At 48.5% G+C, this 11,548-nt stretch overlaps 1 protein-coding gene across 1 annotated transcript; it reads left to right on the top strand.

The window, feature by feature from the left end:
• The first annotated feature begins 799 nt into the window (after positions 1–799).
• Positions 800–11,263, top strand: LOC136467730 (putative laccase-9). The gene is made up of 3 exons (XM_066466503.1): positions 800–1,059; positions 9,263–10,763; positions 10,881–11,263. Exons 1-3 carry the CDS (start codon positions 913–915, stop codon positions 11,009–11,011), a joined length of 1,779 nt encoding a protein of 592 aa, XP_066322600.1. The 5' UTR covers positions 800–912; the 3' UTR covers positions 11,012–11,263.
• The last annotated feature ends 285 nt before the right edge of the window (positions 11,264–11,548 follow it).

The following is an 11,548-nucleotide window of genomic DNA, read 5'->3' as shown; positions in this document are numbered from 1 at the left end:
TTGTTGAGTGCCTGATAGAAAACACTCGGCAAAGTGACGTTTGCCAGCACTGTAGATGTCGTGTGCTGTTTGCCAAGTGTTACACTCGGCAAAGCCTTTGCCAAATGTTTTTTTTTGTCTTTGCGGAGTGCCAGGCACACGGCATGTTTCCGGTAGTGTTTGACCTTGACTCGTTCCAGGCTTCCAGCCTTCCAGGCGACTGTGCATATATGCATGCATGCTGGCATAAACTAGCTAGCAACCCAAGTCGCCGTCGTGCCAGTTCCCGGGTGAAGATTCAAGCCTAGGTAGCTCGGACGTCGTCGTCGTCGTCACACGCTCGCGCCACCGCGGCGAGGCAGTCTGGTAGGCCACACCAATCAACTCACGCTAACGGAGGAGGAGGTGGGCGTTTCAGGCTAGTACGCGGCTTCTGGAGCCACACCGTGCATTTGTCGCCGGAAAAACGCTGATAGGACGCGCGTGGACGAGTTGCTAAGCTAGCCAGGCAGACAATCATTCGAAGTTATCGACCGGACCGGGGTAGTTTAGGTACTCACCCTGTTCGCACCCTGTTCGCTTGGTTTCAGCCTGACTTATTCAACCAGCTAACAGTGTTTTTCTCTCACAACAAACCAGCATCATCCAGCCCAAACTAGCCCAGAAACCAACCAGCTAACACGCCGACTGACTGGTGGCGGTACGACGAATGGAGGATGCACATGTATATGCATCCCCTCGTCGTTGCATTGGCAGCTCTCGCTCTATAAATTAATACCTGCGGCGTCCGAGCCAGATGAGCATCGCAGCAACACACGGAGATCACATTGCAGAAGCTAGAGCTAGCCTTTTGCATCCTCTCGCTCGCTGCTAAACACACATCATAATCATACACGAAGATCAGAGAGCTGAGCTGAGCTCTAGCTCTGCTGCATGCCCCTTCGGCAACGTCCGACGATGGGCGGTGCAGATAAGATGCCGGCAGGCCGGCTCAGCTGGTTACTGCTAGGCGTGGTGTTAGCCTTTGGAGTTGCAGCTAGCCCGGCCCAGGCCTCCAGGAATACTCACTACGACTTCGTTGTAAGTTGATCCATACATCTCATTTCAACTTGTATATACTACTACCAGTTTAATTTCAGAGATTCAGGCAGTTTGTTTCAGTACGTGTAGTATTTGAGGGCACGTGCAGAACAACAGTTGTACATATGTTATCGTTTTGAAATATTTAGCTAAGCTATGTCGATGTGATGATTGCATGCCTTCAGATCATTTGCATATGCGAGCTAGATATCTGATCTAGCGACTATGAATTATTAGATACTCGATCTGCATGATGAAGTAAGTAGACCTAGCTAGCTGTATTCCGACCGGCACAGATTGACTTCATACTTGCTTGTCGAGAAACACTAGCTATATATCTTGCTAAGCATAGAAATTACGGAAGCCACAATTTTCCCATTTCCCTGATGTGAGCTGCTGAACATCGTCATCACTCGAGAAAAAAGCTAGCAACGATGTGACACATCTTATTAGCTGCTTGCTAATCTTTTCCATTCCAGCATGCAGCATCGTCTTATCGAAATTAGCCTCTTTGCTAGTTATCCAAGCTCCTTCACGCCCACTGCTTGCTTCGTCCTACACACCATGCAGTAGGCGAACGGCAAAACTGGCCAGAGCAGCAAAGCACGCGATCGATCGATGAGGGAGGATGTCACCTCTCGCTCGTCCCCCACCCTCCCCCGCGCCGTCCGGCATTTCGCCGGCGGACACCAGCCCCAGCCTTCCCCATCCACCCAAAGCCGTCCTTCCCCCGTTTGCTGACAGCACCACCAGTTCATCATCTTCCCCCCCCCCCCCCCCCCCCCCCCCCCCCCCCCCCCCCCCCCCCCCACACACACACACACACACACACACACACACACCGGTGTTCTCCTCTCCCACCCACCATCCTCAGCCAAAAGCTCGTACCTTGACCTCACCGGAGACTGAGGAGGAACTGGAGGAGCTCGACCTCCTCTGTTTTTCTGACACCGACGTCGACAGCCCCTGTCCGAGACGTGCAAGCAACATTTCTCTGGAGTCGAGCAAGACGCAAGGACATGAAGACATTGAAGATGCACACAAAGATTCCAGCGACAAGAGACACCAAGGGCAACACGGCAAAGGAAGTACCTCGCCGGATTGCTTCCCTGGTGATTAAGCCGGACAACCACCAGGTATCTTATCGCGACGCGCTTGTCAGGCAAAGGACTTTCAAGCCCCGCTTCCCGCACGACCCATCACGTCGCGGGGATCTGGCCTGGCTCCATGAGCAGCGCAGGAGGCCCCGCTTGAAGCACCATGCGGGCAGCAGCAGGACTTGTCCCCTCAGGAGTGGCCATGTCGCGTCCCTGCCTCGAGCACCTCCCCTCGGCGCAGCTCGCTGGCTTTCACTGCTCAAAGCAAAAGCCGGGAACAGATGCTTCAACTGCTTCGCGTCGGACCACCGCATTGGTGAGTGCCGGTGAACTGCCGAGTCCAGCTGTCCGTTGATGAAGTGCGAAGGGACGTGCTTCGGCAGCTCGGCATCCAGGACCAAGACATGGGAGTCAAGCGCCTCTCTACGGCCATGTTCTTCCTCCACTTCTCCACGCCTGAGCGCCGGACTGCTACTCTGCGGCTCGGCGGTCTCTACGCCGGCCAAACTGCTCTCCGTCTTCTACCTTGGACCAGGCAAGTTAATGCTTCAGCAAACAAGCTTATGTTTAGAGCAAGGGTCTGTTTAGAGGGAATCCCAGAGCATGCTCAGCAGTTAGAGACTATAGCCAAGTTGTTTAATGCACCATCGTTCATAGAGGCAATTGACACCGAATATGAAAATGATCAAGAACGGGCGTGCATGTGTGTCTGGATTTGGACCGCCAACCCGGACGGTTTAGCAACCACGGCCTCTATGCAAATAGCTGAGCCAATTACTTTCCCTGAAGAATTTTACTGGCAAATGGGGGATGTTGAGTTGCCAACCACTAGGTCTGCTCCTGCAGATATGTTGGAATATCAAGTTATCATTCATCTAGACAGGGTTCATGATTACTCCCCCCTTCCCTCAAGCCTTTCACATGAAAGCATGCATAGTGGAATAAGTGGTCTTCCTGATGATTTAGAAGAGGCAGAATGGCCAGTGAAACATCGGTTTGTTTGGCTGTATGGAGTCCCTGATAATAGAATCCCACCAAGGCGCCGTCCCTCGGTGCATGAAAGAATCGGGACTAGAAGGGATAGATCCCCTTCAGGAGGTTCTGGAGGAGGGCGGAGAGCCATGCAATTCCCTCCCCCAAATCTTCATGATCTCAGGCAGGCAGGCTTAGGAGAATCCAGTGGTGCAAACAATGGACAAGAACAAGGCAGGAGAAGTTTTCATGGTAGAAGGAGAAATGTGAGTATGCAGACTGAAGGAACTGAAGCAAGCACCATAGTAAGCAAGCAGCAGGACACAAGGGGTACCAAATTGACCAAGTTTAAGTGCTCTGCGAAGGTTTGGAAACCAATTTCAGGAGTTCCAGATCCAATTTGCCGGTCTGATGCAAGAGAGGTGCAGGTTTACAGTCTGGACCCAATGCTTGGGGAAGCTTTGATGGGAACAACCAACGAATACTGTTCACCGTCCGGAAAGAAGCAACAGACAGAGCTAGCAGGTTTGGTGCACTGTTCCAAACCATTGAGGTTCCAGGAGCAACAGGGCAGGAAGTGGGTCCAAGACATGAATTCAAACAAGTTTGAATGCTTGGTAACTAAGCCTGAAAAGCAATCGAGGTATAGGCCGGCCTCTCAGCCTGCCCTGCATCTTGCCGAAAACAAAGTGCAGCAACAGGAATCCCATTTGAAGCCTAAACCAGCAAAAGACAGCTCTGAGAATTTGACGATACAGGCTTGGGCAACTAGTCTTACTGAAGCAGACCCCCTAATTTTCCCAAACCAAAACAATTTTTTCAGTGGCACTTTGCACGAAGATAACAACCTGAAACCAGGTAATGACCCCATGGCAGAGGAGGCTATACTAGTACCTATACAGAGGACTAGAACAACCTATGAAATGGGCAAGTGGACTAGAGAAGACAGCTATATGGCAGTAGAGGAGCATGGGTAAGAGATCTCATGGCAACGGAATCTGGAACACTGTTCAAGGCCTGAAACCAGCCGAGAAGCTGGCCATGAGGGAAGGGGTCACAAGGCACCAAACAAAAATGATAAAATAAATGGTATGCTGAAGATGCACCAAGCCCACATTATTGCACCTGAGCACTGTGCAAGAGCGACCCCACCCCAAATCAATGCAAAAGGGAAAGACACCACCCTAACCCCCATCACAACGACGGGTTCGGATGGTCAGTCTTTAAGTGAAGATGCAAATACGCAGGGCCAAACAAGACCACATAGTTAGAGACGACAGAGGAGAAAGAAAATAGGGAGCAGGAATATGGTGAAGAGCTATTTCACAACCCCAACACTGATGTTAATGTGCAAAACAATGCTGAAGCTAGGCGAAGCAGCATGCCAGAAATGCAAACTACAGGGGGGGAATGTCCCATATAGGCTACAGTCTTTGAGCCACCAGTGATGACTGTCGGATTGCCTACAGTGAATGAGCTGCAGATCACCCAGTCTGTAACTTCAATTAAAACTCCTATCAAACTGATCACCATTCACAAAGAGGTACCTACATTGTCTCAAACTGAGGCAGCTACTGCTAAGAAGCACATCCAGGGGAAGGAGGGGAGCACTGAAGAAATGAAAAATACCGGATCTACAACAGTAAATGACATACTGCAGCAAGGCGCTGAAACAAACTTATCAGTACCACCACTGCTACAGATTGATGACCCTCAATAGAGAGCAATGCAGAAACTAACCCAAGCAGAAGAGAACACTAAAATCAAGAATCACAAGCAAGAGGAGGCTGACCAAAATACAGAAAAAATAGCCCGACGCTTATCAGATTTGGTACTCACCAAGCAAGTCCCGAGAGCCATTCTAGAAACACCTATCATTAAACAAAGCAAACGGATGCAGAAGCCAAAAGATAAGATCAACAACGGAGATGCTAAGGAAGTGCTTATCGCCCCGGTGAAGGAAAACAAGGGCAACAAAGCAGTAGGGAAAGCGAATGAAAGTGTACACACAAGTAAAAGGAAAAGTGAGAGGATTGCTAGTAGACCAAAGTCTAACTTGACAATGCAGGAGCAGGCTACCAGACTCCTCATGAAAAAATGCGGAATTGTGGACACCAACAAGAATCTGGAAGAGGGCCAGTACGAAGAATTCAGACAACAGTTTGTTTAGCCTATGAAGGAGATGACTGTGCAAGGCCTTCGTGAGACTTTTCGGCTATATGGCAATGACGCTGATCCTCTCGACGCAATAGTGTTGGAGGGGGATGAGTGAACCTTGCATCTCTTCAACTGGTGGAGGGGGGGAGGAAGTTGTGTTTGTTTCGATTACCATGAACAAACCAGCATCCTGTGTATCTCGTGTATGGTGGGAGCAAGCTCAGAGGAGAAGGGCTACACTGTGTTATGGTCCATTGTGAACAGTGTAATTTACTTAGTGCATAATAAAGGTGTGCAAGGGAGGAGCAGGAATGGCTATGAGGTTGTTGGTCCAGCAGTTATTTCGGGTCAGAGCTACCATAAAAGTGATCATTAATGAACAGCAAGAAGATAGGTGGTCAGAGATTTAGTAACTGGGCATAACTGCAGCATAGTGTGTTTGCAAGAAACAAAGATGCAAAATCTTGATGCTACCATTGTATCAGAAGCTTTAGGTCCAAAATTTGCCAACAATTTTACTTATTTACCTGCACAAGAAACCAGAGGGGGAGTGTTGCTGGCAGCGAATGAGGACTATTATAACCTGTCAGAGACACAAATAAGAGATCATACAGTGACAGCAAAATTAGAGGCAAAGACATACCCTATAAGTTGGCGGCTGACAGGAGTATATGGTCCACAATCTGATCAGGATAAAATGCATTTCCTGAAATAAAAAGTTATAAGCAACCTGATCCAGATAGATGGCTGATCCTGGGGGACTTCAACATGATTTTGAGTGCAGAGGATAAAAACAACAGCAACATCAATAGAAGACTAATGGGTGCCTTCAGGAGCACGGTTGAGGAACTAGAGTTAAAGGAAATCTCCCTAACAGGCAGAAAGTTCACATGGAGCAACAATGTCACACATACAAGAATTGATAGGTTTTTTTGCACAACAGAATGGGAGCTAATGTTGCCCAATTGCAGATTGTATGCTGATTCATCATTAGTATCAGATCATTGCCCCTTAATACTTACTACAGAAGGATATATCAGAGCTTACGGAGGGTTCATGTTCGAAACCTTTTGGACAGAAATCTAGGGATTCAGGGAGGAAGTACAACAAGCCTGGAGCAGGAATCTAACCATTCAGAACCCTTTCCTGAAGTTATACACTAAATTGCAACGCACAACAAAGAGGTTGAGAGGATGGGCAAGAGGAATTATTGGCAATAACAAGTTACTGATGTTGGCTGCCAAGCAGCTCATTGCAATTCTGGACGTGGTACAGGAGTTCAGACAGTTAAGCCAACAGGAGGTGCTGCTAAAAAGAGATCTAAAGAACATGTATCTTGCCATGGCTGCTATTGAGAAATTAAGGGCAAGGCAAAGATCAAGATTGAAGTACCTTAAGGCAGGAGATGCATCCTAAAAAATTTTCTTCAGTCAGCTAATGGGAGAAGGAAAAAGAACTACATCCAAACATTGCAAACACAACAAGGGTTCCTGCATACACAGGAGGAGAAAGAAGGGGCAATTCTACAACACTTTTCATCTGTACTGGGGACACAAGTAGTTAGGAATCAAACACTGAATTGGGAATCAATTAATATCACAAGGCAAGACCTGAGTCACTTGGAAGAGGAAGTTAAGCAGGCAATCTAGGACATGCAACTTGATGTTGCACCTGGCCCTAATGGTTTTATTGCAAAGTTCTTCAGGTCATGCTGGGACATAATCAAGGAGGATCTTTGTGCAGCATTGCATCACTTCTACAATCTGCACGGGCAACATCTCAAGATGCTAAATTCTGCCCACATTGTGCTCATTCCTAAATCTGATGAAGCTCTGAAAATTGGGAATTATAGACCAATTAGCTTGACTAGTAGCATCGCCAAGATTATATCCAAAGTGCTGGCAACCAGGTTGTCCTAGAGTCTGAGTAGTCTTGTGTCAAGAAATCAAAGTGCTTTCATCAGAAAACGAAGCATCCATGACAACTTCCTCTACACACAGAACACCATCAGGCATTTAGACAAAACAAACCAACTAACATTGTTTCTCAAGCTCGATATTGCAAAGGCTTTCGACTTGGTGAGATGGGACTATTTGCTGGAGGCTATGGAAAGTATGGGCTTTGGACAAAGATGGAGAGAGTGGATATCATTGTTGCTCTCCACAACATCTTCCTCAATTCTGGTAAACAGATCAAGAACACCTTTCTTCAGGCACAAAAAGGTTTAAGGCAGGGGGATCCTTTGTCACCGATGCTGTTCATACTAGCATTAGAGCCATTGCAGAGAATCCTGTCAATTGCAGAAGACCACTCTTTAATTACCCCAGTGCCATCCCAATCAACCAAATTTAGAGTGAGCCTTTATGCTGACGACGCTGCTATTTTTGTTAATCCAGTCAGACAAGAGGTTCACACAATCAAAGAGATTTTTGGATATTTTTGGGGAGGTGTCTGGCCTCCATATCAACCTCAACAAGTCTACTGCCTACCCAATTAGGTGTGACAACATCGCTGTAAATGATGTAATGCAAGATATGCCATGCACGATCAAAACATTTCCATGCAAATATTTAGGTCTCCCACTGTCACTCAAAAAACTCAAAAGGGTGGAGGTGCAGCCACTAATTGATAGGGTGGCATCAAAATAACCAGCATGGAAGGGAAAGTTAATGGACAAGGCAGGAAGATTGACTTTGGTAAAATCAGTGCTATCAGCAATGCCAGTTTACTTCCTCACAATTTTCTCCTTGCCAAAATGGGCAATCAAGAAAATAAATAAGATTAGAAGAAGTTTCCTCTAGAAAGGTGAAGAGAATGCTAGTGAAGGTCACTGCCTAGTGAATTGGAAGAAATGCAAGCTGCCTAAAGAGTTGGGAGGATTGGGCATTCTAGACCTGCAAATGTTCAGTAGAGCTCTAAGGTTGACCCAGAGAGGCCTTGGGTTGGATCGCCAACACCCTATGATAACATAGACAGACAAGTTTTTAGAGTTAGCACTGTTGTCACTGTCGGCAATGGTGTGGTGGCCAAGTTTTGGCATTGCAGTTGGCTGCAAGGAAGGGCCCCGACTGACATAGCACCAACCTTGTACAAATTGGCATGGAGGAAGCAGCGAACAGTTCAACAAGAACTCCAAAACAACAACTGGACTCATGGTCTGTGGCGAATGACAACAGCACAAGAAATGGCAGAATTCATCATCTTGTGGGAATTGATACATGGCGTACAACTTAGTGATGAAACTGATTCAATAACCTGGTGATGGACTGCTGATGGATCATACACAACCAAATCTGCATACAAGATGCAACTGCAAGGCACCTACTCAGATGGCAGTCAGCATAAAGTCTAGAAAGCATTCGTTGAGGGAAGGTTAAATTCTTTGCCTGGGTTCTGCTACAAAGGAAAATCTTGACGGCCGACCTGCTATCGGCCAGGCATTGGCAAGGTCCAGCAACCTGCCCTTTATGTTACCAAGAGCCTGAAACTGCATGCCATCTGTGTCTGCAATGCTACTTTGCAAGGGAGGTGTGGTTCCTGATTGGCAATTGGATGGGGTTGGGTGCCGGCTTTCTCTCAACAGTTGCAACGGATATCCAAGATTAGTGGAATCAAATGTTACAGCCATTGAAGGCCAAAGAGAAAAGATCGTCAGCGACAGTGTTAATGTACGCGATCTGGAACTTATGGAAGGAGAGGAATCGGAGAATATTTGAATCCAAAGCTTTGCGGGCAGATCAAGTCTTCAAGCTCATCAAGCAGGACATCTTGCTTCGGCGTCGGGCATGTGCCACACCTCTCATTAGAGAAGACTTGCACCCCCCTTAGCGTTGCACCGTTTAGTTGCTTTTATTACTGTGTGTCGAGTTCTTTTCATCAAACTGTAATAGTTCATAATTTCAAAAAAAAACCATGTAGTAGGCTCGATTAAGAGGAGACAAGGACTAACGTCGGCATGTGATATATATATTTTGCAGATCAAGGAGACCAACGTCACCCGGCTCTGCCAGGAGAAGACCATCCTGGCCGTGAATGGGCAGTTCCCCGGGCCGACCATCTACGTGCGCAAGGACGACGTGGTCATCGTCAACGTGTACAACCAGGGCAACAAGAACATCACCCTCCACTGGCATGGCGTGCACCAGCCGCAGAACCCGTGGTCCGACGGGCCGGAGTACATCACGCAGTGCCCCATCCAGCCCGGCGCCAACTTCACATACAAGATCATCTTCACCGAGGAGGAGGGCACGCTGTGGTGGCACGCGCACAGTGACTTCGACCGCGCCACCGTGCACGGCGCCATCGTCATCCACCCCAAGCGCGGCTCCGTCTACCCCTACACAAAGCCACACAAGGAGATGCCCATCATCCTTGGCGAGTGGTGGAATGCAGACGTGGAGCAAGTTCTCCTGGAGTCCCAGCGGACCGGCGGCGACGTCCAGATTTCGGACGCCAACACCATCAACGGCCAGCCCGGCGACTTCGCCCCATGCTCCAAGAACAACACCTTCAGGATGTTGGTGGAGCACGGCAAGACATACCTACTCCGGGTCATCAACGCGGGGCTCACCAACGAGATGTTCTTCGCCATCGCCGGGCACCACCTCATGGTGGTCGGCACCGACGGCCGCTACCTCAAGCCGTTCATTGTCGACTACATCTTGATCTCCCCCGGACAGACCATGAACATGCTCCTCGAGGCCAACCACGCCACCAATGGCTCAAGCGACAAAACCCGCTACTACATGGCCGCGAGCCCGTTCTTCACCAACATCGGACTCCCGGTCAACGATAAAAACACCACGGCCATTCTGGAATACACGGACGCGTCGCCCTCCGCGGGGCCACCAGACTACCCCGTCCTACCGGTCATCAACGACACCGCCGCGGCAGCGGCGTACACATCGCAGCTCCGCTCCTTGGTCACCAAGGAGCACCCGATCGACGTGCCAATGGAGGTCGACGAGCACATGCTCGTGACAATCTCTGTCAACACGCTCCCCTGTGGGGCCAACGAGATGTGCATGGGCCCCGGCCCCGGAAACAACACCCGCCTTGCGGCGAGCCTGAACAACGTCAGCTTCGTGCCGCCGACCGTCGACATCCTCGACGCCTACTATTACTCCATCAGCGGCGTGTACGAGCCGGACTTCCCCAATAAGCCGCCCTTCTTCTTCAACTTCACCGCCCCCGACCCGACGGTGGAGTTCCAGCTCACGAAGCGGGGCACCAAGGTGAAGGTGGTGGAGTACGGCACCGTGGTGGAGGTCGTGTTCCAGGACACGGCCATCCTCGGTGCCGAGAGCCACCCCATGCACTTGCACGGTTTCAGCTTCTACGTGGTGGGTAGAGGCTTCGGTAATTTCGACAAGGATAAGGACCCGGCCACGTACAACCTGGTTGACCCGCCGTACCAGAACACCGTCTCCGTGCCTACGGGCGGCTGGGCTGTAATGCGCTTCCGCGTGGCAAATCCTGGTGAGTATTTGCTAAATTTGGGCAACAGTGATCAAACTACAGTATATATGTTGTTATATATATATATGATTTTTTTTATCTTACTTTGTGCTATTTATTTCTTTGCTTGTCTGTTAGGTGTGTGGTTTATGCATTGCCACTTCGATCGTCACACGGTGTGGGGCATGGACACCGTGTTCATTGTGAAAAATGGCAAGACCCCAGGCGCTCAAATGATGCCACGTCCTCCTAACATGCCTAAGTGCTAAGGAAACAAAGGCATGAGCCACGGATGATGCGGTGTATGCAAGACAATCGAGCAAAATAACTTTTCTCAGTTGATGATTGAATTAATTATTTGCGGTACAGATTTTAATTAGTGTCCTTTGTTTTTTTTGTTTTTCATTTGGTTGGAAGAGAAAAATACATTCGTTGTATTCATTATTTGTGTTGTTTTACTCCTAGTGCAATCTTTAAAAAGTGTAACTAAACAATGTATTCTACGGAGTTACATTCTATATCCCGTGAAGATTCAGTATAAATACGAACTTCATATATGTATTCATTTATTTTCGCCATGATAAGACCATGATCATGTAGGTCCCTTTTGGATCCTTAGAAATGAAATCTACGCAAAAATCGAAGTCTAGGCACAAATCCAGCAGGTTGCTGATACCCAAGGTATTGCATTTTAGGTTATGGGCTCCTGTTGCATTTGTCTTTGTCAGACCATGTCATGGATTGAGCAGTGATGAGCCGACGAGCCTACTAGGCATCATATAGCCTTGACGACAAAGGCTTCGATC

Source organism: Miscanthus floridulus, chromosome 7, assembly GCF_019320115.1.
Source record: "Miscanthus floridulus cultivar M001 chromosome 7, ASM1932011v1, whole genome shotgun sequence".
NCBI lineage: Eukaryota > Viridiplantae > Streptophyta > Magnoliopsida > Poales > Poaceae > Miscanthus > Miscanthus floridulus.
This window is presented reverse-complemented; position numbering and strand designations above follow the sequence as displayed.

Bases quoted from the DNA above. Each gene is read 5' to 3' on its own strand.
- LOC136467730 (XM_066466503.1), top strand. From the start codon at position 913: ATGCCCCTTCGGCAACGTCCGACGATGGGCGGTGCAGATAAGATGCCG. The intron at 1,060-9,262 runs GTAAGTTGATCC...TATATTTTGCAG, and splicing joins ATACTCACTACGACTTCGTT to ATCAAGGAGACCAACGTCAC. The intron at 10,764-10,880 runs GTGAGTATTTGC...CTTGTCTGTTAG, and splicing joins CTTCCGCGTGGCAAATCCTG to GTGTGTGGTTTATGCATTGC.